The 26992-nt window shown below is 41.7% G+C and overlaps 1 protein-coding gene across 2 annotated transcripts; it reads right to left on the bottom strand.

Annotated features, from left to right (window-relative positions):
• Positions 1–12326: 12326 nt before the first annotated feature.
• LOC133011311 (CCR4-NOT transcription complex subunit 6-like) lies at positions 12327–26992 on the bottom strand. 2 transcript variants are annotated; one of them, XM_061079013.1, is made up of 12 exons: positions 26909–26992; positions 25703–25824; positions 24719–24905; positions 23428–23513; positions 23226–23330; positions 22982–23050; positions 22019–22176; positions 21151–21305; positions 18958–19112; positions 18514–18747; positions 17537–17739; positions 12327–17057 (listed from the first exon to the last, which is right to left on the bottom strand). In XM_061079013.1, the coding sequence occupies exons 2-12, from the start codon at positions 25812–25814 to the stop codon at positions 16842–16844; spliced, it is 1680 nt and encodes a 559-aa protein (XP_060934996.1). In that variant the 5' UTR covers positions 25815–25824; positions 26909–26992; the 3' UTR covers positions 12327–16841. The 2 variants fall into 2 exon arrangements, with proteins under 2 accessions (XP_060934996.1, XP_060934997.1); XM_061079014.1 differs by lacking the exon at positions 26909–26992 and adding an exon at positions 26802–26896.

Genomic DNA, 26992 nt, shown 5'->3' with positions numbered 1-26992 from the left:
ATCAGATATCAGCCGGTTTAACTCATCACACTCAGAACTCAGAGCTAAATTATTGATTAATGACGGTCAAAAAGTCGTCTAATGTTCATAGTGCAGGTTTCCCCACACCACACAATGTTTTATGTACTGTCTATTATACTGTAGTCAGGCTGCATTTCATATTAATATTTTACTCCTAATTTTTCTCATCTCAAAATCAATGTTATTGTTGCCTGTGATCAAATGATGTTATTGTTGACTTTTGCATGTGACAAAGCTCCATTAGCTGAAGAAGACCATGGAATACAGTCAGAAGCTCTCAGGACCACATGAATAGGAATTTTCTGTCTAGTGATGATTTTCATGACATCTGATGTTATTTTTGTTTAGATTGTTGTTCAGCTGAGATTGTTGTTTTTAATGTGATTGTTCAGTGAGTCCAAGATAAATTTCCCTACGGGGATATCAAAGTATATCAGGTTTTTTTCAATTAAATTTTTCACAAGTAGGTTCATATTCAATATCTTGGTCACAACTTGTTTGACACAGGCACACATTTCTGCACATAATGTATCTGTGCTAGTGGGTAGGGTGGGACGGGATGGGGGGGGGCAGAACACAGGGGTTGGGGCCCATTTCAATTATCATAACACCCTTGGTGACTAAGCTTAATTATTATTATAGCTCACGCTGACCTTTCCGATGTGATGGCTGGAACTGCTGAGGCGAGGTATCTGATGTCACGTGGTAGTGGTGGTGATGATGATGATGATGATGATGATGATGATGATGATGATGATGATGATGATGATGATGATGATGATGATGATGATGATGATGATGATGATGATGATGATGATGGTGATGATGATGAGGATGAGGATGAGGATGATGATGATGATGATGATGATGATGATGATGATGATGATGATGATGATGATGATGATGATGAGGATGAGGATGAGGCTGAGGATGTCACATGGCAGTGGTAGTGATGATGTTGATTAGGTGTCTGATGTCACATGGTCGTGGTGGTAGTGATGATGATGATGATGATGAAGATGAGGGTGATGGTGGTTTTAGCCCCAAACACCACACTCCAACAACTCCTCTTCTTCGGTGGTGTTAGGCATCAATGCAGAGACAGTAATTCCTCTTCCATATAAATCTCAGCAGTAATTTAACAAAAATAAATTGTCTGTGTTTTTTTTTTATGTCTTTGGTTTCATTGCAGAACACGGAGATGAAATCGGGACCCGTGTCCTTCACTTTTCACATCTTGTTTTATATGTGTAATCAGCTCTGTGAGAGTTCTTTGTGACAACCTGCTTCTTTGGGTCATGTCTGGTTCCAGCAGCAGTTCGACAGGTTTCCTCCTGAACGAGGTTCGAGTCCCTCGGTCGTCCGCTCACCCGCCACACGGGTCAGGGTTGAGTCTGGTGGAAGCTTCAGTGTTTGTCTTTGTAACTCATCCACTTCGTCGCTGTGAGCTCGTCACCATGAACCAAACTCACAGACGCCTCTTTTATTTTATCGAGTGAAACTAACCTCTGGTGCGTTTCTCTCAGAAAACCCTTCATCTTCGTCTCAACTCTGACAGACGCCATGTTGCTCCTCAGCTGCTGATTAGTGACAGGTGAGCTCCCTTCAGCCTGATGGAGGCCTGACAGGTACAGGAACCTGTCAGGTAACACTGAGGGACACGTTACTCTAACATTCACCTTATTATCTTTTGTGACAGAAAATATAATTAATAATCGTAAATAATGAATCATAATTACTGTTGTGACTTTTTTACCTGAGTTGTTTTTGTGGCTGGAAGCTGGGGTGCGGAGGGGGCTGCAGTACCTCCTACTGGCAAGAGGCTGCAACTGCAAGGCAAAGAAAGTTTTCAAAGAAAATCAATGACAAAAACTTTTATTTAATTTGTTCAAATAACATTTGGATACTACGGTTGTAGTCCCGTGTTTCAAATGTAATCATATTTAAAAACCTAAAACATATTAAACATATAGGTGGATACTGAAATGATCACTGATTTTAGTTGTGTTAGTAGTAGATTAAATATGTCCAAAATAAGCTTAAAATAAGTTACGTTTGCAATCTGTTTGAGTCTAAAACTGGTTTAAAATGTATGTTTTATAGAGACAAACAATGCTCACATTAACACCTATGATCAGTTTAGAGTTTTCAATAACACCCAGTGAAAACCGTTCTGTGACAGCTGCAGTTCTAACCATGATACCATTGCATTTAATATGACAATATTTTAAGATTTTATCTGAGTATCCCCAACTCTGACTGACTTCCAGCTTCCTGTGTCACTGGCCGGATCAATTTGTCTCTATGAGGTTCTCCATGGTCTAACCAATCCAGCTCCACTGCTCACACACACACACACACACACACACACACACACACACACACACACACACACACACACACACACACACACACACAAACACAAACACACACACACAAACATTCACAAAACCACATTTACATTAAGTGGGTCAGACCACACAGTTATTTAGGTAAATCTTGTCGGAGCCTAAATGGAACTATTACTTATCTCCAGTGGCAACTTGTTTCTGTTTTGCTGCAGTCCTTCCTGTTTAAACCCCAAGTGTGCATGTATAAACATGAAGCCTTTTGAGGTCATGCGTTTTTGGACAGTGAGACAGGATGAGATGTGTATCCTCAGCTCCCGCCAGACTATTTATCTCCTGTCAAACTTCACTGACCCATCCAACTCAATTTCAACCCAGCACGCAGTGTTTTGAAAACGTGTCAGCCAAGCTTCTAAACTATGCTGATAACATCCGCACTCCGCGTGTGTGTGTGTGTGTGTGTGTGTGTGTGTGTGTGTGTGTGTGTGTGTGTGTGTGTGTGTGTGTGTGTGTGTGTGTGTGTGTGTGTCTGTGTGTGTGTGTGTGTGTGTGTGTGTGTGTGTGTGTTTTTGAAAGGATCTGGACTGAATCATTCTTTCCGGTTTCACTGAATGAGCTCTCCGGATTCTTCTGTGTGGGACTGGATCAGAGATCTTTTTCCTGTTTACAAGCAAGTGTGTGGCCGACAGGTGCACAACACAGACACGAGTCTCTCTCAGAAGTTGTAAATTCAGCCCACCTGCCTGTCACTATCTGCATTCTCCTGCTGCAGCTGTAAACCAGGTACACCACAAATACATCAAATGCCAGGATTGACCAAGACTTGCATTGAAACACTCAGACAAACACATTTTACCAATTCACCATTGTTCATCATTAACATCAGCCTGTTCTACATTGAGATGTGGGTGCACACACACACACACAAAGGAGGATCATGCGATGGATGTGAGTTGCATCACCGTTTAAGTTGGTTAGTATTTGGACGGAGGTGTTTGGCGGGAGGGGGGGGGGAGCTCTCTGTCTGAGCAAACGACAACCTGAACTTTTGAACCAGAAGCTTGGATTAACAACTGACCTGGGAGCAGCAGACTCTGGGAAACTATAATTAAGGTTGATTAAAGAACATTCCTGGGGTCTGTTTGTGCATGTTAAGTGAGCTGCGGAGGTTGTGGGAGACCAGGGCCTCTATCGAATGAGCGACTTTCATAACTGAGGAGTAAAAAGGGCTTCTTCTTCGTGAAAAACTCCACAACATGCCACTACACATAATCACAAACATGCATATTTGTGGGTATTTTGATGAATAAACGTGTGCAGACAAACATCCATACACTCAAACCCAAAATTCCCCTATTGTGTCATATAGCAAAATGAACATGAAGGAGAACAGCTCTGAATGCTCAGGGAAAACCAACCATTCATTACTGCAATGATCCCTATGGCGTCTGCAGTATAATTAGGTGAAATAGGGAGCGCTGTACCTATAAATACCAGAGACTAAACAACAGTAAACAAAGGGACAACCACAGCCAGCAACCTCTCACATTAGACTTCACTTCTTCCCCACAAGCCCTGACAGCAGCAGCAGCAGCATCAACAACAACAACAACAACAACAACGTGGCAGCAGCGTAACTCAGGGATCGGTCGCTCACAATTATTCCTCGCTCAAGTTCTTTATTACAAAAGCGGCTACAGACAGACGGTCGCTTTGTTGAGGTCATCGCTCGTCGCTGCATCGCCACCGCGGGTCGCTCCTCCTTCCTCCTCCTCCATCCGCCTGCCTCTCCCCCGTTTCCTGTCTGTGTGCCCTCCTCTTGTCCCTCTCCTCCCCAACTTCAAACAACTGAATTCCAGCTTCATTCACTTTGGTTTTGGCCAGAGTGTTAAAACAAGCCTGAGTTAAACCATCCCTATACTTGTCGGAGACTTCTGGTATGACCGTTTGGGAATCGGGCCCGGAGGACAAACTGGGTCAGAGGCCGCACGAGCATCGTGTCAGGAACCATATGGGACGTACCAGGGCTGCAGAGCAGGTGTTTATTTAAGCAGTTTATCAGCCTATCATGAGCCTGTAGTAAGAAGCTTATTGGCAAAGTACTTGACATCAGTTACAAGCTATTTTCCAACTTTTATGACCTACTGTAGAGTGTTATGATTATCAAGAGAAATGACTTTTGCAAAGACTGAAAAGCTTTGATGTGAACATTGTAAACACCGTTGAGATCAACGTAGAAACTTGACTGATGATTTCCAACTGATTCTTGAAGTTTATTTATTTCTACTATGCCGTCATTAACAAAAGTCCACTGGTGCAGCCACGCGCTGATGAAAAGAGAACTAAACACATAAACTCTGGAAAGTGTCAAGAAAATTGAGTTCACTGTGATGGAAGTTTTCTGGAAGCTGTTGAAAGGAGAACTCAGGCAGCCGCTGATGTCTTATGCAGAAAGGTTTAATATAGAGTTGTTTCATCAGGGAGATCAGAAGGTTGAACAATATTCCAACGCTGACACAGTAACGTGAGCAATTGTCCCCCCCAGGTCTGAAGATGTCTCCCACAGCCTCCCCGTTTATCTCCCTCACCTTGTGTCATCCGTTCCAACAGCGCAGCCACGAAAGCATGCATAGCTAACCTTTACGTCTAGCTACTGATGTAATACGCAAAAGAAGTGGAGCTGGTGCCTCTTTGTCTGGGCATCTGAATGTCTGAAAGTCAATGAGCGTAGACAATACAACGCACTGCTAGTTCGCTTTTAATCTATAACCTGACCCTGGATACTGCTTGGAGAGAGAATGGAGCATCTGGGGAATGAGTCGGGCTGTACCTGAACAGATTTACTGTATGAGGATGGTTTAAAAAATTCTATCACATTAACCTTTCAAAGAATGCAGCAAGAGATTGTCTGGGTCAGTTGCGTGACGTTTACATTCCACTGCTTCAATCACCAGTTTTTGTTTGTTACACATTAATAAACCTATATCCACAAAAGCTTTTGAATCTCCTCCTTCCACTTTAACATCTTCCTCAGTGTCTTCTACGTGTATGGCACCGTTTTTTTTATCCTGAGATATTTGTGTACTTTTTTTTTCACCTTTGTGTCCGTCATCAACTCACACTCGCTCGCTCGCTGTGCATTTTGCTGAAACATTTTCCTGATTCCTGAAACATTCAGTTTCACAGATGATGGTGATGATGAAGTTGAGGATGCGTCTTCATATCCAAAACTGATTTGCATTTACTTTACTGTTCTGCCTCTCAACACACCTTCGTGTCTCTCTTTCGGAAACACAAACATACACATACAAACACACACACAGACACACACTCTTTGCTAGAGCCTGTGACCCATAGATGTACAGTCAGTGAAGTGTTCAGGCCCCAGGGGACAGACAAGTGTTTACCTATGTACTATAACCACAGCTTGAGAGGTAAATGTAAATCATTCAATTAAATAAGGCTCATTTCACTTAACCACTTCATCTCTGTAATTCCAAATTCCATTGGGCTGAAGGAAAACACACAAAAAATACAACCAAGAGGAAAACAGGGGGATCTTGCAACCAAATATGTATCAACACACAAAAATGCATATAGTATATGGTAAATAAATAATTTCCTTTTGTTCTTTTTTCTGTTATTGTGAACCTGGCATTATATAATAAGTTGAAATTAAAGAAAAACAGAGAATGAAGGAGAGACAGAGAGAGAGAGGATTATTGACAAACACCGAGACACAAAGACAGAAACAGAAGTGAGTCAGATTCACGCCTCTGATTTCACGGTGTCTGTCGAGAAGAGTCTCTCCTCACACTCCATTATAACAGGTGGAATAATCCCAACCAGTCTGGGAGGCAAACATAGCTGAATCAGCCGGTGTTGGTCCCACAGCACTTGCTGCCGATCATTAGACTTACATCGAGCTCTAACCCGTGAATAATTGCAGCGTTATCACAATACACAATGCATCAAAGCCCTGACAAGCCCGGCCGATCGTTTGACCTCTGACACCTTGACCACGAACACACTGGACACAGGAAACACGGCACATTGAAGTGTCTGGAGTAAAATCAGGGCGTGTATTGTGTTTTGTTTTTCTTTTTTTTCCCCGAGAAGTATGTGCTGTGAATTCCTGGCATGACTTCACAGACGCACAGTCCTGTCTCTCTGTGCCCTTTGTGGATAATACATGTTGCTGGTGGCGGGTTGCTGCTGCTGCAGGGATGGTTCATGTGTGTTTGTAGGTTGGTGCTTTGTCCATTTTAATTAGGTCTGTACGGCTGTTCCCACTTGTTCTGTCCTTCTCCACACCAGTGTAGCAAGAAGCAGGGCACTGTTGCACTCTTTACACAAAGTTTTAACCTACAATCATTTTTTATTTTATTCAATTTTTTTCTTCACTCTTTCTATTTGTATAGTTTGAGATCATTTTGATTTTAAAGTCATAAATTGAACTTTAGAAACAGGAAAGCTGCATGAAATGATATTGGAAAGATAGAATCGATTTCCTTTTTTTCTCCGGAAAGATATCTTGGCAGCCCAAAGGACTCGAAACCTGACCGAAAGCATCATAATATAGTGTCAGGGGGATAACATTATCAAATATATATAATGATATAAAAGTTCTGATTGAGACACATAGTATGTGCATATGTATTCATGGTCCCTATGATGCTCTTGATTTTTATTTATTTCCATTTGCCACTTCTGCCAGAAATCCTCATTCATTTTAAGTCTCCACTGTTTATTTTATTGCCATCATGTTGAGTTTGTTTATTTTATAGTGAAAAAGAATCTTCTTCCTTTCAGATAGTAATCACAATGGCTCGTGAATTCAGTTCGGAGACTGCTGAAAACATTCATCTCACAAATACTGTGACCTGAGGCCGGTCTGCAGGAAAACATGCTGAGGTTCTGAGTCTGTCTGGCTCGAGCAGACATTTTATGATGTTCTTTTATGACCTATGACATAAACAGCACATGACATCTTAAAATATGTTCAAGTGTTTGCCCAAACCGAGCAATGGGAAACAGCCGCTGGATGAGTCAAAATAAAGGAATTGGCCGAGGGAACCTGAGCAGAAACAGATTTCATATCAAAGCTTCTTCACATGTGCACTCAGCAGGACATTACTGTAGATGTCCTCACAAACCGCTACAGTCAAGATCCCTTGAACAAGGGGGCAGCGCTGAGATAACGGCCCGCAGCTACAGTTCAGGTTTCACTTCTCTGGTCGTTACCTGAATGTGTCCTCAGCACAGGTGACACCGGTTTAATGGTTTCACATCTGGCCAGGATGCAAGCTGACCACCCACCCACACACACACACAAACACACAAACACACACACACACACACACACACACACACACACACACACACACACACACACACACACACACACACACGCAAACACTCTTGTCTCTTTATACTTGTGAGGACACTCATTGGCATAATGCATTCCCTAGCCCCTAACCTTAACCATCACAACTGAATGCCTAAACCTTACCTAGACCTAATTCTAACCTTAACCCTAAAACCAAGTATGGTGGTATTTAACTAACCCTTATAACTATAGATAGGCATGAGCACACACACATACACATACACACATACGCACACACACACACACACACACACACACACACACACACACACACACACACACACACACACACACACACACACACACACACACACACAAACTGTAAAACAACAGACAGGAAACTAGCAGAGACAATTTGTGGAATCATTGAATTAACTTGTTTACTTGAATGTATTTGATACAAATTGAAATACATAGGTTACAACTTCAGGACTTTAAGAATGAGTTGTTCTGACTTTAAAATGTGAGTTGAATGGACGATTAGTCACTTCCTGACATGTCTGCCGAGTCATGGTTGTTTCCTCTGATAAAGAATAAAATAGCTGATAGTCAACCATTATGAATCTGAGCAGATTTTTCAGGACCCAGTCATTGTCTGTATATGAAGATGGAAGACATGACAGCTCAAACGTCAAAGCATCTTGATCGCCCCCTGATGGCTGGCTGCAGAATAGATCAGAAACCAAGGTTCTTTTCATTTTAGGAAGTTCTTATCAGACATTTGTTCAGGTGCTCATTTTTTCCGTAAAGTTTGGTTATTTGATGCTATGAAAACAGGGAGAAATGTTATGATTGGCAGCTGAGACTGAGAACAATACAATTGGTTCCAAATGATGTCACCAGTGCAAGATGGCAGCATCAGTATTTGGGATATTTGGGAGGGTCGAAAATCCTCGTCCATCTACAGTCTATGGTCCCAACCAAAAGTTATAATTCCTTGTGACTTGAAGCAGCTTGTTTTGTTTTTCTCCACAAAACAAATGCTGATTTATCATGAATGTGACTGCAGTCGCTAAAGCTAAACCTAATATCTCGAGTTTCGTCAGTTGGTTTTAAATTGTGATTGAATATAAGAATGATTCATTAAGTTGATTTCAGTTAACCCACATTTTTTAAAGAGGCATTTCCTAAGTTTAACCAGCTTCAAATGCTTTACAGTGCACATCCTCAACCCAAAGCTGCAGCTGGCCAATACACATAACTCCCAGGTTTCTCTAATAGCACAAAGCCGCACCCCTTGGTTTAACAAGGGTAATAAAACACACACGGGCATCAAAACAGCATGTGCTCTCTGCTCCGAGCAGCACATGCTCAGGTGTCATTCTCTCCGCACTAAAAGCTTCTGTGAACAAATCATCATTCCGGCAAAAATTGAATTTGCTTCACTGTTTTCCTTGTTCGGCTCAGTTCGGACGGAAATTCTCAGAAACCCTTCAGGTCAGAGTGTTGGCCTGTCCAATGTTTCGGGTGTATGTGTGTGTGTTGTGTGTGATCCTGTCTGGCAGGTCCAGCCTCAGTCAGAAACACACACAGCGATATTTCATGTGTTCTTTTCTGGGGCTTTACAACTGAAAATCCACAACCATGGAACCCAAAGAAGTATGCTGCGAGCGTGTCAGGAGGATCTGGCTGAACATCACACAGGAAACTGGCCTAGTAGTCACTCACACACACACACACACACACACACACACACACACACACACACACAGACACACACACTAGCGGGAATTAGAGAGGAAAAGGAGGATAACAAAAAGGGATGGTTGAGTGGGGGAGGAGGAATAAATGAGGATAAAGAGAACGAAGAAAACAAGCAGGAACAGAGGAGGAGAGATAGAGCGTCTACATCTGCAAAGGACTTTACAGGCTTTGCAGTTATGCTGCCACGTCAACACGAGACAGATAGCCCGGCAACATCAGGGTCAAGAAAAGAGGAATCTGTCTTCTCTCTCTCTCTCTCTCTCTCTTTCTTTCTCTCTCTGTGAACAACAAAAACTCCCTCTTTCTCTTTCACGGCCGCTCACACAAGCACAGGCTGCTCCTGCAAGAATATTCCACTGAGAGCAGGAATAAGTTCACGACCTCAACAGGGAAAGTTGCCACTTGGACTTGCTTTGAGATTCTCTTGCATCCTCCAAACTCTCATTTTAAAAACATTAACTCGAATCAAGGCAGCGTGTTTTTAAAGCTTATGGTTCCCACATGAGAACGATCAGGTGACAATATTATCTACAGTCACAGTCCATTACAGTGTAATTCATATAATGCTGTGTGGCTCCTTGCACACATTGTAATCTGCACTCAGGAGGGGTGTGTGTGTGTGTGTGTGGGTGGGTGGGTGTGTGTGGGTGAGATTGTTATTTCTTTCTGCAGAACCTGACATCATTTTGTCATTATTTTGTGTTGCTGTCTCAGTTTTTTGGTCTCTACATGTGTGAGTGTGAGTTTCTCAGGTTTCTTCCTGAAACCCCTCATCGTGTCCTGCACCATGTTAAAGGAGAGATGGAGCCGCACGCTTCCTGCAGGTCTGGCGGCTGTGAAGGCCCAACAGTTGGAAGAAGATGTGAATCACTTTGCACCGTCAACAAACCCAACAAATTTGAATTTGGCGAAGAACACTTTGATGATGATGCAGCGTTCCCAGCAGCCTGTGTGTGGTTTCATGGCGGGCTGAGCGTGATGAATAGAGACAAGTTAAACTGCAGGACTTTAAGGCAAACCCTGTGTATGAACACCACTGCGAGTTAGATGAGTTTCATTACTGTTTTAATATATGATCGGTTTGCAGCTGTAACAGCTGAGAAAACCCCTAAATAACATCTTTACAGCATGAAGGAATGACCCAGCCATTAGAAAACGTGAAGCACTTTTTTCACAGAGCTGTACATCAGCGGGACACAAAGGCTGTTTTTAGTTTCTTTTTAACAGAAATCTATGTAAAATATTTACAAATTTATTAACTAGTGATGATTTAGGGTTTATAGCAACTATAAAGCAGAAGACCACACATGAGTTGTGCTCAGAGGACATTGCATTGACTTACATTGATTCAGACTTACCCTTATCTTAACCATAGTAACTTCCCTAAACCTAACTTTAACCTTAACCTAAACTAACCTTAAATTAACCTTTAAACACGTCTTGACCTTAAAATTAAGTGATTTACATCATGGGGACCTGCTTTTGTCCCCATAAAAAAGACAAAACCTAATAATGTGACTGTATGAACAGAGAAGGTCCCCACAACATGAGTAATAACTGGACCACACATAAACGCACACGCACACAAAACTTATATAATTATGATAACATGATAGACAAAATATATAGTGTTTTGCAGTACAACATAAGTGGTGCAGACTGAATACATAATCCTTCTCACACTACAGAGCTCAACTTCATGTTTTAGAATTACTTTTTTAGTCTGATCACACCCTGATTTGATTAATTATCAAATACACAGATGTCTGTTGGTTCAGTAATTCATTACTGGACTAATCATGGCAGCACTTGTTTAATGATGTTTTAACTGTGAACTGTTTGGACTGCATTTGTTTTCTCCATCAGGATGTAACTAGAGCATATTCACAGCCATCAGTGTGTAGGTGGTGTATCAGTGACAGATATTTGTTTACACTGCTCAGAACGCATGTTCCATCCCATCCACTCTAATGATATTTGATAAAACCTTAAAGTGGAGTTATTGAGCTCCTGTTGTTTTCCATATTAACTTCCCTGAGCAGCTCCCCAGCTCCTCTCTGTTGCTCTAAATTCACTCCAGCTGATGTTCTAGCCCCAGAGTGACTCCCTCAGACCTGGCAACCGAAACCCCCCCCCCCCCCCCCCCAGTGGAGAACGAGTCCCAGTGTTAGTCCAGGACGTGATCTTTTAGCTCCACCGTGTGGCAACGACAGTGCACTGCAGCCGTCCTCCCCAGACCTGTTTAAGATATTAATGTTAATGTTAAACATTATTGATCCCCAATGGGAAGTTTCTCTTTTCATTTGCCATGTGGGAGGAAAATCAAAAGGTCAAGTTCCGGCTGCAAAAGAGCACCCGCGGTGCTGATAATGGATAAGTGTCTTACTAAAGGACACTTCAGGGGGGGTGGGGGGGGAGAGTGTATTTACTGACACAGGTTTCAGCCTCTCTCTAACTCACTGGTTGTCACAGAGAAGAGCGAGGTCTGTGCACGTTCGAATCTCGAACAAACACCCACTGATATTCACACGCTGGTGCCAGGTCTGTCTGGACAGAAAAGCTGCAGCTCTGCAGAAAACTTCTCGGCCTCCTGATCCAGCCTCAAACAGCTGAACTCCAACAGCCACTCAACGATGTTTCTGTGAAAAGCCAGTGATCAGTTTATTTCCTTTGTGGGAAGAACAAAAATCTCAAAAATTAAACCTAACTAAAAATGACTAAAAACTGATTTAATTTAATGGGAATGAAGATTGGAAAGAGTCAAAATTGAGGAAAAACCAGGAAGCAAAAGGAGGCAAGACAAGGAAAACAGATATAGAATTTATTTTTCAATATCCATTGCAAATAATAAGAGGTGACACAGCTTGAAACAGATAATATAGAATTTATTTTCAACCAGAAGTAGGAAAATACATAGGTAGGTGTAAAGGAAACAAGCAGATCCTGTAGTCAAACAGAAAAAAAGTCAAAATAAAAGAAGAAAACTACTCCAAAGGGAATCGAGAGGACGGCTAAGGGGTACAACAGAAAGCATTGTTTACCATTCAGTTTCTTTTTAAAACAGTATGTGTTGATTTGAAAACAGCTGCCTTGGTTTCTCATCTGGGTTAATGGACAATCTACAACATTGTGCAAGTGTTTCGTCTTTTTTTTTTTTTGCTGGTATTTCATGAATGGTAAACAATAGTTGGTCCAGTGCATAAACACAGTGACACAGATCAATATATGTACTCAGCTGACTACAGATAGACAATCCTGATCATTGAACAACTACCACTAGATCAGCAGGGAGAAGGATATGAGCAAATATACAAGATGGATGATGAAAGGGGAAAAAAGCTTGAAAGTTATTGAAAAAAATGAAACGGAGCAGGAAGGTGAAAAGTAGCTAAAATGCCAAGAAGAACAGAGGACCACATTTTAAAAGATGAAAGCTACATTTTCCAGATACAATTTTTAAAAACCCATTTTGATTGCGTGTGGATATTATTGCCAAGGTTTCAGAAATTAAAGATAGTTTTAAATTGAAGTTGATGGGTTGGGAAAGCAAACTGCACCCAGTGACACGGATGTTTGTGTGATTCAAGGAAAAGGACCAAAGGACCTTGCTTTCCTCACAGCCCTACGTTTCATGAAGACTATGATATGGATGCAAAATGAAAAGACGTGATTGGTTGGTGAATGAACTCGTCCTACGACAAAACTGAACAACAAGCAGCTTTGGTGTGCACCATTACAGAGATGCAGCCTGGGGCGAAATAAAACAAAAGACTTGAAGCCTAACAAAGCCAAACTATGAAACATGCTGCTACAGTGAAGACATAGAAGCCAACAATGTGAACACTGGCTGAAGCTAACAGGTGGGTGGTAAAGAGGACAGGGGGGAGGCGGGGGAGTCTAATCGGTGACTATCGATAGTAGCTAGCTAGTTTAACAGATTTAAACCACTGTGATGCACAAGAACAGAATGAGATGACTATAGCGTTACTCAAAATCATCACAGGACCAGTCCAGCGACCAGCGGCACGACATTAGCTTAGTCTTACAAACACGTTTTACAACCAGTCAGAATAGTGACTCTAGTACTGAACTGCAGCCACTAGTAAGACAGCTCTGCTGCCCTAACCTACAGGCACTAGCTCTCTCCAGCTAGTGCCACGCAACATCCCAAAAATAAAGCTGAAGGTTTAAAAAGAAAGAATAATCGTGAGAAAAAGTTTGAATATCCCCGTAAGCTTCATTCTATAAGCATCGCCAGGACAACTTCTCCAAGACGTCTCGTGATTTCTACAGGGGATTTGGTTTGTGATGGTAGAGGAGTAAACGAGGAGGGGTTCGGGAGTTGGGAGCAAAAAAAAACCTATGTAGCTAACATATCACCATCATAGAATTCATGATTTACACAACACAATTCAATATCTTTTTAGAAAGGAAACATGAGATACATCTTTTATTCACACTTTACAAAAAGCTAGCCTTTAAATCTACTACAATACTAATGCAATTCAGGAAAAAAAATGCAAACTGGACACATTGGTTTCCATTGGAAAACAAAACTTAAAAAACAACCATGTAGGGGGCAAACAAATGGGACAAGAAACTCGATCTGAGGACTAAATTTATATTTCCTATTTACTTGCTTCCCTCTTGCTTTAAAAATGTCATTTCAACATGTACACTGACGTAATAAGATCTTTACTCGCTAATATGAGGGGACAGGGAGTGAGGGGAGCTGCATCTGTATCTACTAAGTGCTCGTCATCAGCTGTGTCCGTGCGTTAACGTGACCGTTGGCATAATCGTCTCACCACTGACACAAATCTCTCTCTCTCTCGAGGCGATCTGGGGTGTAACAAATTTGATTCATAGCGAGGTGATTGCCCGGCCTTCGGAGAATAAAACTGCTGAGCTCACTGCCCCTCTTTCATTCCAAAAGCAGCTTTCCACCTCTTCCCGATGCAGAGGTCGGGGTCCACAGATGGCACTAGAGCTGCAGTGACAAGGGGAAGAGAACTATACAAAGTGGTTGAGCAAAAGGGGTGTAAAAGACACAGCTTGAGTAATATAGTGGGTAAGTAAAGTCCAAGGTTGGGCGGTTCAGGGATGGGGGGAGGGGGATTTTTGGGTGGACACAAGCTTGTGGAGATTTAAAATTCATGGGGAGGAGGGGAGGGTATTCTGGCGGGTCTGGGCACAGAGCTGTGCTAAGGTTCAATGAGGGAGCTAAACAATGTGAGAGCGGATTCAGATAAGACAGTTTACTAATGTTCCTACAAGTAGTAGGGGGAAGGGGTCCGTGGGGAGAAACCATACCTGATTACTAGAGAGCTCAATGAATAGGAAGGATATTATACACATCATCATAACATTGTCACAGCTCATAAAAAAGGAAATCAACATTAACAAGAACCCAAAAAAAGGACATAAAATCTTCACAAATGTCTCAACGGTATTTAAAAATAAAAGCAGAAAAGGTTGTTCAGGCGTTCGTCGAATGTAAATAGTGCAAGACGACAACTGCTACAGTGAGGCACGATGTTTTGAGTGGTGTTTGTTTGGAATTTGTTTTAATTGTGTGAGATACGGAGATGAACAGATGTGAAGTCGGCGGTGGGCTTGGACTCGCGTGTCCTTTAGTCTGAACTGACGACAGCAGTGTGGATCGATGGCTTTGTAAATGGGCAAGAAGCAACAGGCAAGAGTTTAACCAGTGTCTATTTACAATTATAGCAATGTGCCGGCAAATCAAATCAAGGGCAGAGAAAGAGGGAAAGGGGGAAGGAGAGGGAAAATAATAAAATATTGATACATTATTATAGTTAATCTCGAGGGAGTGCAAAATAGTGAGAGCGAACGCCTTGAACAACCTTTTCTTACGTCTTTTGTACAAGCTGGTAATATCAATTCATCTTACATTAACTGGATAAAAATTTAGCCATAGTTTACAATACAATCTTTTTTTCAAATCTGATCATAATTTACTTAGTACAAAAAACGCCAGAAAACAGGTCTTTTGTGGTTCATATACAATCATGTAAAGACTGAGTCTAGATTTCTATTCTGTACAAACACTTGTGAAAAAACCACTGCTTTTGTGTATGGAATTTATGGCTGGGGAAAGTCACTACTGGCCTCAGAGATAGTGCTACAGATCTGCCTTCAAATTACTTGTACGTGAGTGGGTGGGTGTGTGTCTGTGTGTAAGTGTATGTAAGCTTGCATGTGTGGAGTTGGATGGCAACTCCAGACAGTGAGAGGAATGCTGGTTTTACTCCTGGTATCAGCCATTACTCTCTCTCTCTGCTTAAAAGCAATCAAGATAAAAGGAAAAGATTTGTAATAGACCCTCCATCACATTTTACATCAGCCTAAATCCCCTTGCCTCAAATGAAGGTGATAACGTGGGCCACACAAGCTCCTAAGCACAAGACTAGCCTAACAACTATACAAGCTGGGGGTGAAACAGTCTGCAAACAGGATGGTAGCTGCTCTAAGTCTAACATTTCTCCTTGATAAATTAACACTAGATATTCCCCGTGTGTAATCAGGTGAACGTAGTTCTCGGACGTGTGGTTCTTGAGGCGCCTGTGGGATGGTAGCTAATGCACCAGGGCCGGGGGGCGAGGTGTAGACCATCTTGTAGCACCACAGTAGGCCATGAGCACACAAAAGGCCTAAGCACCACAGAATGACAGCAGGAAGTCTCACCTCATAGCTGCCGTACATCCACCTGCAGGGACGCACATCCACCAGCTAAAAGCTGCTCTGAGCCGGCCACATCTGAATCAACCGATGTGTATGTATCCTACAAAGATTCAGGAGGCGCCTGCCCAGAGATACAGGGGAGTACAAGCACAAGCCAATATTGGATGTCTGAGACTGACATGTCCGCCGTCTTTGCTGGTTTTAGATTTATACAGGACAGACGGACAAGCAGACCATCAGCTGTGGAGCTTTTCAGGTAGATGTCATCCCCGCAGCCACTACGAATCTCCCACAAAACAGCGCCCCCATGTGATAAATCTGAATAAGCTACCATCCCCACTAGTTTGGATGACAGAAGCAGAGTGGGCGGGTGGATGTTGAGGAGGAAAAGGACCCAAAACACAAAATATGACGCACAGGACTGAATCGAGCGGTTAAAAAAAACAAAACCAAAAAAAAAGAAAAATAGAAGAAAAAAGAAAAATATAGAATATCTATAACATTATACGAAATCCCTGTCGGCCAGACCTCACTGTACGAATATTTTACAGGTTGTGGTTTCTTTTGTCTTCCTCCTCCGGTGTGGTGGAGGGAAGAGCTGGTAGTGGGAGGGAGGAGGGTTGAAAGGGAGAGGCTGTGGTTGCAGTTCCCCCTGGCGGTGTGGCAGGGACTCACTACCTGCGGGCAGGCAGATGGAGCCCATTGACCTGGGGGGGCAAGTTGGGCAGGAGCAGCTCCAGCTGGGCGAAGAGGGAGAAGTGGTCGGAGGGGATGTGGGGATGTGGGCAGCCGCTGACATTGTTCTCTACGAGCCAGTGGGGGTCCAGGGGGCCCAAGATACCCAGCACGTTCAGGTTAGGCTTGGAGTAGAAAATATAGTCAATGACACCCTGTGGAGAGAAGAAGATAGGGGGGTCACCTCTCCAAAATCAAGTAAGAACATTCTTGATAGACTTCCTGAAAAAATAATCAAGCCCACTATTTCTAATGTGCGTGTATTCTAAGAGTCTTAAATATAACAAGGTTCATGTCTGTCACTTTGTTTACATTTGAACACAATACTTTTTCATGACATATAGATGGGAAAGCACCCTAGGTCAGTAGTGGTTTGTACGTTTTGACCACTCTGCATATACAAGGATATACCACCTCTAAGGCACTAAGTCTTACCATGTCTAACAAAGTGAAAGAAAATTCCTAGATCCGCTCATTTATATGTTCTTGCTTGTCATGCTCCACCTCTCATCAAAAAAATCTGTTCATTGTTTTTTGTGTTATCCTGCTAACTAACAACTGACAAACAAAAACCCTGATGAACAAAATAACCTCCTTGGTGGTAATAATCATTTTTCCCATCAGTAAAACATACCTTGAAGTCAAAGGTGTAGTTGGTGTAAGGCATCAGGCCGTTCTCGTAAGTGCTCTTCAGCTTGAAGCCATGGGTGATCCTGCCGTTGGGCGTGTTGCTCTTGCCGTTGCAGTTAAATTTGGTCAGGCTGTCGCTGTAACGAAGGTCCTTGAAGTCCTTGTGGGTGCAGTCCACTCCGCCAGTACTCAGGTACTCCACCACGCCTGAACACAGGGGAGAGAGGAGAAAGAGTCTTCATCAGAATCGAGAAAAGTCAAGTGGCACTACAAGGTCCCAGCATATTGAGCCAGGTCTGTGCATAGAAACTATTTTATCTCCTTCAATCTTCTGGCACAGTTGCAGGGACACACACCAACAACAATCAGTGCAATACACACAGAACACCTATCGTTTAACAGCAGTGACATGTTATCACCTTTTCAGATCAACTCTACCTTCAACTGCTGCACCTCAATGAGACGGACATGAACAGGAAACAGGATCATGATGATATCATCTCCTCACATAATGGGATTGATGAATTTGGGGCCAGTACGTGAAGTAGGTACATCTTTTGATCCAACTAAATATTGTTGGACTTCCACTTTGAAGTTAGTGCTGAATTTATATTTATAAGACTCTACAACTACAGAGTTAGAGCAAGAACGTGACTTTGACTAATGATGACTTAAATTATAAATTAGTCTGCACATTATTTTTCCATCATCTGAATGTAAAACATGGACCATACAATTATCGATAGATCACGTTAACGACTACAAAACACTTGTTTTGTTCAACGAACATGACAAAACCAATTGTATTTCAAAGAAGATACAAATCTGCACTTTCACATTTGTGAAGTAAGAAGTCAGTTTGGTTTCTCAACACCCAGGAGGAGATACAGGAAAACAATACTATCATCAGCAATTATAATATTGTTGAATCTGTAACACCAACACTTTACATCAACAGCTTTATTCATATCGCTCACTTACCAGAGTCAGGCAAGGAGTTGAGGTCAGCACACAGCACCAGTGGAATGGCGTTAGTTTCACCAGAGACAGAGGACAACTTGAGGCTGCGGTTGGCCTTGTCCACTATGTTCTTCACCTCCGATAAGAACATCATGGTCTGGACCAGCTTCACGTCAGAGTACTCTGGGTCCCAGTGCATGTGGGCATTGGCGATCAGGAGCAGCTGTTTCTCCATACCGTGCAGTGACTTTCCAGCTGAAAGGAGAGGAAAAGTTAAGCAGTCAAAAGTGAAACAAAGAGGACTGACAAATGAAAACATTCTGTGATAAAGAGTTAACACTTAATATCTATTGTGCTTTAACTGCAGCTTCACACAGATACACAAATCAGTTTAGAATGAGATGGACAAGACCATCTTAAGCCAACACATGCAATTCCAAGGATCACAACCGTGTGTCTACTTACAGGAGAGCTCCATCATCTCTTTACGGACTTCAAGCAGTACAGCGACTCCGATGTTGTCCTTGGTCATCACCCTGTTCAGCATAGCCTCTGAGCCCTCGGAGTTAGCCATGGCGAGCTGGTTGAACTCCACTGTGTGCTTCTGCACTGCACTGAACCTGGAGACAAACGGAGGGAAACAAGAGAAGAGAGAACTTAACGACTTCTGAGAGCTGTAGTGGGCATGGCATGGGTCAAGCACACAATTAACTACTTGCAGCAAGTAGACAGAGTCCTGGATCCAACTCTCGCACAGACTAACATCGTACAATCTTCAGAATCTAAATGATTGCAGCCGGCCGCATAGGGGCTCAAGAGGTATAATATTTTAATTATAATTTCCCCAACTAACCACTTATGATTTTAAACAAATAATATTACTTCAAAGAACGAGCAGAACTCCCCAGTCATTTGGTGAAATTAAAATGTTTCTCTCTTTCAGAGGAAATGGGACATTGTGTAATAATGTTCTCAGGTAGAAGCATTGCTGTAATTAAACTAGACAATTGTATATTAGTGTAGAATTACAGTTACAAGTATTTTGTATTCATTTTAATTATAAGGCTCAAGTGACTTTTTAGCTTCCCCAAAATACAGAGATGAGAGCTGGTGGGTTTTTAATTTTAAGTAAAAAACATGCTATTGTATTTACTACAGGCAAATGCTAATCACACAATGTTGCACTGCTTTAATTTCACCAACTCAAAACTGTATGAATTAGAATAATGCTTTTTAAGAGGGTTTAAATGTATGTAATTTTTTATTATTTAAATAGTCCCCCATTGATTTAGCATTGCACTTCTACAACACAGACTCACATAGACAGTTGGTGCAGCAGAAGCAGGTCACTGCGTTTATCAAAATATAATTCTTGCCAAACCAGTTTCCTATAAGAGCGACTTGAGGCGTGTTGTGCTAATAGCAATTAAAGAGGCCTCAGACTGCTAAGATCAAGCAGGAAGTAGGAGGGCTGCAGAGGTATGGTAACTTCACTCCTTTCTATCTTCACACCCACAGAAAGCAATTAGACTATGTGTAGCTCCATCAAGAACCATATACTTCTTTTATCATACGAGCAGCGGTACACCGTTAACACCAAGGACTGACTTAATTATTCCCTACTAGTTCCCTACTAGTTCAATCTGTTATTGGAGCAAATTTCAACAACTAATCGTAATGTCCAAGCAATACTTCATGTGCGGTCTGATGAGTACTTTATTCTGAAAGCAGCTATAATAGACTCAAGTATAGGACCCAACAATCTCATTCATTTATATCTTTCGCCAATGTTTTCTCAAAATGCGAGAGGTTAGTGCTCAGCTAAGTGATACGGTACTAACAGTGAAAAAACGTCCTTTTCAGAATAATGTGTATCCAGTCTGAAGCCTAGGGTTTGTGTTGGTCATGAATGCAGATACTTTGTGGTTTTACAATTCCTGAAACCGCATTAAGCGGGAAAGCACAGTAAACACACAGGTTATAGGAGGTCATCTTTACCACAACGACCAGGATCAATGTTGACACGCTCTGAATGCTACAACGAAAAACTGTATAGGCCTGATAATCGGACCGGTTTGACAGGTCAACTGTGGTACACCCATTCAACAAAAACAAGGAACAAGCAAGACACAACACTAAAAATAGAAGCATAGGTCACAGATTCCCAGTATTACAGAGCCTCTGTGATCAAGATGTTATTGGAATTAATTGACAATTAACAGTTGGTAAAATACAGCCTTTATGTTAAAGTATTAATCAGTTTCTGGGGAAAGTATGAAACTATAAATTCCCCAAAACTACTTTCTCTGAACTATCTCTAACCAAATAAAAAATATTTTTAAACTACTCTGATCTCCTTTTGATAACTAATATCATTTGATCTCTTAACTCCATTCACCGAGCAACTCCTGAAACTCCCCACTTTAAGAATCCCTTTGTGACCTAATAACTCTTTGTTACAGTTACTGCATCTGTTAAATGATCAGCTACAATTAAACAATTAATTTAAATGTTAGATGATAACTTTTTTGTGGCACTGATTGTCTCTTAGAGCACCAAGCAAGTGATTGAGTGCTTATGAAAAACAAATATTCAAAAGTAAGTTTAACTGTAAAGGCTATTTAAAAACATATCAAAAATCAAACCGTATATACATACTTATCGCCCTTGTAGAAAATTGCACATCCGTCTACGTGTTTACGGTCCGACTCTGACATAGTCCTAGCTCGTGACTTTGCACTGAAGAACCCTTCATATCCCTGCTCCTTCAGCTCGGGCAAGAAGAAATTGTAGTACTGCTCTGTCTCAACTTCCTGTAATCAACAAAAAGAAAATACAAACACATGCTTTAGGATGGACATCAATATCACCACAATCATGTAAACATAAACACTTGCAGAGAAACAAGTAGCAGCTGTAATAGCAGCAAATAAGTCTAAATGATTTGAATTATTCCTGCTCATGTCATAAGAAAATATGTAGAACTAATTATTTGAGGCAAACAATTCAATACAATTATCCACGTTTTTCTGAACATTTTCTTATAAAGAGAAACAAAAACAACGATCCAAATATAAACAAAGATGAAAGTTCATTAAACCAGACAAACAGGCCTTGACAGCACTGATTAATCAAAACACAGCCCTCTTAAACACATCCAAATGTCAAAACGTAATCAAAAAAAAACTTTCCAGTAGTATTACAAAATCACTTCCCAAAATATTTAGCTTTTTTTTTTACATATTTAAGGGAAGAGAAAACAGCCTCACATCGGTGTTAATACAGTGTGAGCACTGGACTTCATGCTTCACAAAGGGAGCATTTAGTGCAGAGTTATTGAATTGCATAACAACTTATTTGCATTTCTTTCATGGTGTTGACTGGATGTGTGGCCAAAAATGTCAAGCTAGCATAAGCCAATATTTATTTATTTGCATTTCTGTTTGATCAGCCTTCAAACACAAAATAAATGTTTTCTTAGTTATGTTAAAAAAAACAGGGTCATGTTTTAACGTCTGTGTCTCACCTGTAAACTGATGACGTCTGCGTTGCAGCCCAGGATCTCCTGCATGATTGATTTCTTCCTGTATTCCCAGTTCAGAGCCCATGAGGGACAGTAGCCATATAGCTGTCGTGTGGCGTACTTATCACACAGCACATTGTAGCACATCACAGAGAACAGTGCTGAGGGAAGAACAGACAAATCACATTTAAGAAATGCTGAAGAAGCTCAGGATTTTTGGTGTCTTTGTGTTTCTTTAGTTTTAATTATAAAAAGGTAAAGTATTGGCAGTTTCACACATGTTTAAATAAACGACCAAAATAAAATCTACCTGTGTGCTGTATGCTTTCTTTTGAAAGTCAGTGTTAAAAACATTTGCATTGTTTATTTCTACCAGTGTTCATTGAAATACAATTCTACATACATTTGCAGCTGTGAACAAGCCTAAGAGCAGTCGTTTTTTAAGTTAGTCAAAACAACATGATCAAACCAAGGGTTCCCACTGTAGTCATGGTTACCGGTGTTACATGGTGCTCAGGCACATACCGACTGTTTAACTTGCCCGTCGGCCCAACCGTGTGTTTCAGTTAAATTTTTTTGAAGAGATAACATTTGTTTGGTTATTTTTTTGCATCAGTGGTTGCTCCCATGACACCAATTTGCAATACTTAGTCTGACACTGAAGTTATATACTGAAAATGAAAGTGTCAGCAGCAGAGTCACATCACCGATCAACAGTCTTATTATATGTTGAGAGCAGAGTTGAACAAGGAGGATTTGGTGTTAAAAGATCATTCAAGTTATTTTTTAAGGGTTGACCATTAAGCAATAGATAGGTCAGTGCGTTTGAGAGAGTGAGGCTAGGGACGAAATGTTCTGTTTGAAACTGTCAGAGCCAGAGACCGACAGTCCTTTTTATGGATAAAAGCTAGATTCATATTTATGGAACAGCTAGGGATTCAAAAAAGGGTTTCATATTGCTCTTACCTGAGGGCCGTGCTCGGTCTGGTTCCAGGAGTGAGATCCATGACCGGGCTGGGGGCTGCTCTGATGTAACTGAGCAGAGAAAAATAGTTTCACATGGGTGACAAGATGAACACACATGTTTTATAATGAACTGTTGGCTTCACAATGTTCCCATCTACAAATACATGCGATGATAATGAATTAAGGATCGTATATAGGCAATTCGTGAGTCAGTCTCAAAATTGCAAGGGAGATGGGGACTCACTGCGCTTGACAGCCCCTGCCAGATTGTCTAACAAGTAGTTGAGCAGTCTCCGCGTGCCGTCAGGTTCCTGGTAGAGGCTCATAATTTCTTGTGCAAGTGGGTTTCCTGGTGAAGGAAAAGCAAAGTGGCTTGAATTGTCCCTAAGACAGCAATGGGATTTCAAGGCTAGAATGGCTACTTAACACATTGATAAGCCACTCACCTTTCAACCCCAGTGTTTGTAACTGAAAGAGTTTCCCCAATTCAAATGGCAGAACCCGCAACTGGTTGTTATTTAAAAGCAGTTCCCTGTGGAGCACATATGGGGATTTGATTATTAGAAATCAGCCCTGGGAAAACAACCATCTGTGTTACCTTTAGGAAAATATTTACCACATTGCTGGCATGAAAAATATCAATGACAAATGCCAACTTTATTCATCTTAAATTTAAAGGTCCCATACTGTAGAAAGTGAGATTTTTCATGTCTTGCATTATTATAAAGCAGGTCTAGTAGTATATGAATACTGTGAAAACGCAGACCTATGAGGGTCCTAGTGACAGACACACTGAGAGGGAATGTTGTAAGCAGAGTTCTGCCCCCCTGCTTAGAACTGCATGTCCATTGAGGGAACGTGCACAGCTTAAACATGAAAACTACTGGTGTTATTTAACAATAAAAACGTAATGGATGTTTTAACGGCCTACCCATGAGGCAGTATTACTACCAGTGCTGCTGTTGGCAAGTCTGACAGGGAGCGATGAACCGATGGGTTTGTGAGAGAGACATTGGGGAAAAGAGAGCTGCACACAGCTCTACACAATGAAGAAAACTAAGCTAGAAATCCTCTATGTTATTATGAGTGGAATGTCAAAAAAAGGGTTAATTTTGAGTTACTGGAAAGACAAAATAAGGCAAGGTGCTATAGTCTAGGTAATTTAAAAAACTTTGGCTACACAGTTCATCCCAATGGTCTATGGGGCCATGCACACTTCCTTGTCTGGCCACGACGCCTGCTGGTACAGTGCCAGTTCAACCTGAGGGTCTCCCAACTGTGAACTTGAGGAAGTGGCACCAGGCTCTGCAACGCTTGCACTGGGCTGGGAATAAGCAACACTGTGGATAGCCAGTGTGCCTCTGCCACATGATCCAGGGGTTTATACCATAATAAGACCCAAGGCTGTGGAATTAAGCTCCACACCAAATCAAGCCGGAATTTGACCACCCATTCATCTCATTTCAGTTTTGTCAAGCAGTAGTAGACTACAACATGTAGTTTGATCGACTTTTTGTAATTCAGAAAACAGCAAAAGAGTGTAAAGTATGGGACCTTTAAATAGTTCAAGAGATAAATATTAAATCTGAGATTAACAGACAACTCACATTGCCATGAGTGAAAACACTGCGCAACATGTGTGGGTGCCAAAATGAAATTCAACAGCAACCCTGTGACAGCTATCCTTTTGCATTGTGCCAACACTAAGGGGCAAATGTCTTGTCTGAGATCACTCACCTGAGAGACACCATGTTGCCGAGCTCTGACGGCAGGCTTCTTATCTTATTGGATGAGAGATCCAGGTACACCAGGTTGTGTAATTTGGCAATTTCTGGTGAGATGCGTGACAAAGAGTTGTCAGCTAGGTGCAGGGCAGTGAGGTGGGTGAGAGAAAACAGGGCTGTGCTGAGACTCCTTACTCGGCCTGTAGAGGCAGTGGGAAAAGGACAGACACGCACACAAAAGGAGAATTAAGTCACCTTATCTAAATAACATTCCATTCACACAAAAGGAAAAAACAGGAAAAACTGTTTCCTATGTGAATGGGTCAAAGTGGGTTAACTGAAGCCACAATGATTAGGTTGATGTTCGAGTGGAATTTCGTAACACAATAAGGATCAAATAGAAAGAAACATTTTAGTTTACTGATTGTCGATGCTGCTTTGCTATAAACTATTTTATACTGACTCATTTAAAACCTGGGAACACCTGCCGAGGGCCAAGAGCTGCAATGATTAGTTGATTAATCAATTATTCAATCAAGAGAAAACAAAATCCTGACAAGTTTGATAATATATACCACATAAAAGATAATTTTTGTTGCATTTGTGTTGAGGTTGAAATGTGGTATTTACAGTTTGTGGGCTGTGATACTAAATGTAATGTTTGGTTTATGGACCATTTGTCAAACAAAACAATAAATCTGAAGTGGTCATGCTGTAATCTTCGAAACTGATGGACATTAACACTACTTCCTTTATTTATACAGGTCAAACAGTTCATCAAGAGAATAATGGGAAGTTAGTTGATAATAAAGATTAATCCTCAGTTGCAGCTCTGCATGGGTCGGATGTGTTCAGCACCAGTGTTATTTGTGAAGAAAGACGGCATTTTAAAGTGGACACCAGAGTCTAATGTGACTCATCTCAAAGCCAGTTTCAAAAGGTGTGTGTGACAAATGGATATTCAATAAAACTAGTCCGACTCCCTGGTCATACTCACCACTGATTTCAAGCTCAGCCCAGTATGACTTCTTCCCGTTTGTTGCTTCTTCGGTAGACATAATTGTGTACATCCGCCTGGGATCTGGCGGGTCATATTTTTCCTTGGGCATTCCTATAACACTACAAAATACATTTGGATTTTAAATGGGATTCATGATCAGAGCAAACAGTTTCACAAGATGGCATCAAATGCGCACCAACTAAGTACATTTGGCGTGAAGCTGGAACAACTTTAAAACAAATGAGGTTATGAAAATAGCTAATCAGGTGATCATATTTGCATGGAGTTTAGAAATGCTAGCATGTGTACACATGACGATCAAAGGTTTAAATACAACCCGTCACACGGAAAACACGTGGAAGACCGAAATATGATTAAAGCATTAAGTTGTTTCCAATCGTTTAGAATGCAGATATGATTACATACCATTTAAAAGAGCTTTCTATGAGAATTGAACTCAATGGAGTTACATAAGAAGCAACATCAAAATTAGCACAGTGCAATATTTGTCCGGCTACACTTACACAGGCTATTTAAACAGTTAACGATTGACTCAGTGACAAGATAAAAGAGAAGTTTATTTTTGAATGTGCAGGTAGAGCTAGCTAAGGTTAGTCGATTTTCCTCTCGTTTATGATAGGTGGTTAGCCTAGCCTAGCTGGACCTAAATAGGCAGCCATCAAACTGTGCATAACATACGCTAAGTGGCTAACGCTAGCTCGGTTGCTAACTAGCACGGTGGACACGGACAAGCGAAGTGGGTTCAATTAGTCCAGTTAGCGCAGTTTCACGCCGCGTCCGGGCGGAAGGAGATTCACAGCGACATGTAAAGATACGGAACGATGGCTGTTTACATAACAGCAAAGCACCGACTTTCGTATTAACACTAGGCCACGATGCGGCGCATTAGTTAGCCGCAGCTAGCTAGCCAACTAGCTAACCCACCAGCAGCTGCAACAATCCCCACCGCGGAGATAAACATAGGAGCAACGGGGCTACACGACGCTGGCCCCGCGAGCCACGGCGAGCTACTTAGCCTAGCTCGAGTTAGCTTGCTGGCTAAAACCTCCACAGACACCAAATGCTCGACACTGACCGACGTCCTGCTCGAATCAGACGTTTCTCCGGGGAGCAGCCGCGGCGGGTTCACACGTGTACGCGGTGGAACCAGTTCAGGTCCCGGAGGGAGGATGGCACTTTTACCTGCAAGAGCATACCAGACCGCGAGTACGACTGCGTGTTCCCTTTTGTTTTCTAGCTACTTCTCAGCCGCTTCCGCTGCTGTAT

The sequence above is a fragment of the Limanda limanda genome, chromosome 10 (genome assembly GCF_963576545.1).
Source record: "Limanda limanda chromosome 10, fLimLim1.1, whole genome shotgun sequence".
NCBI lineage: Eukaryota > Metazoa > Chordata > Actinopteri > Pleuronectiformes > Pleuronectidae > Limanda > Limanda limanda.
Note: the sequence above shows the minus strand (reverse complement) of the source record. Positions and strands in the feature narration are given on the sequence as shown.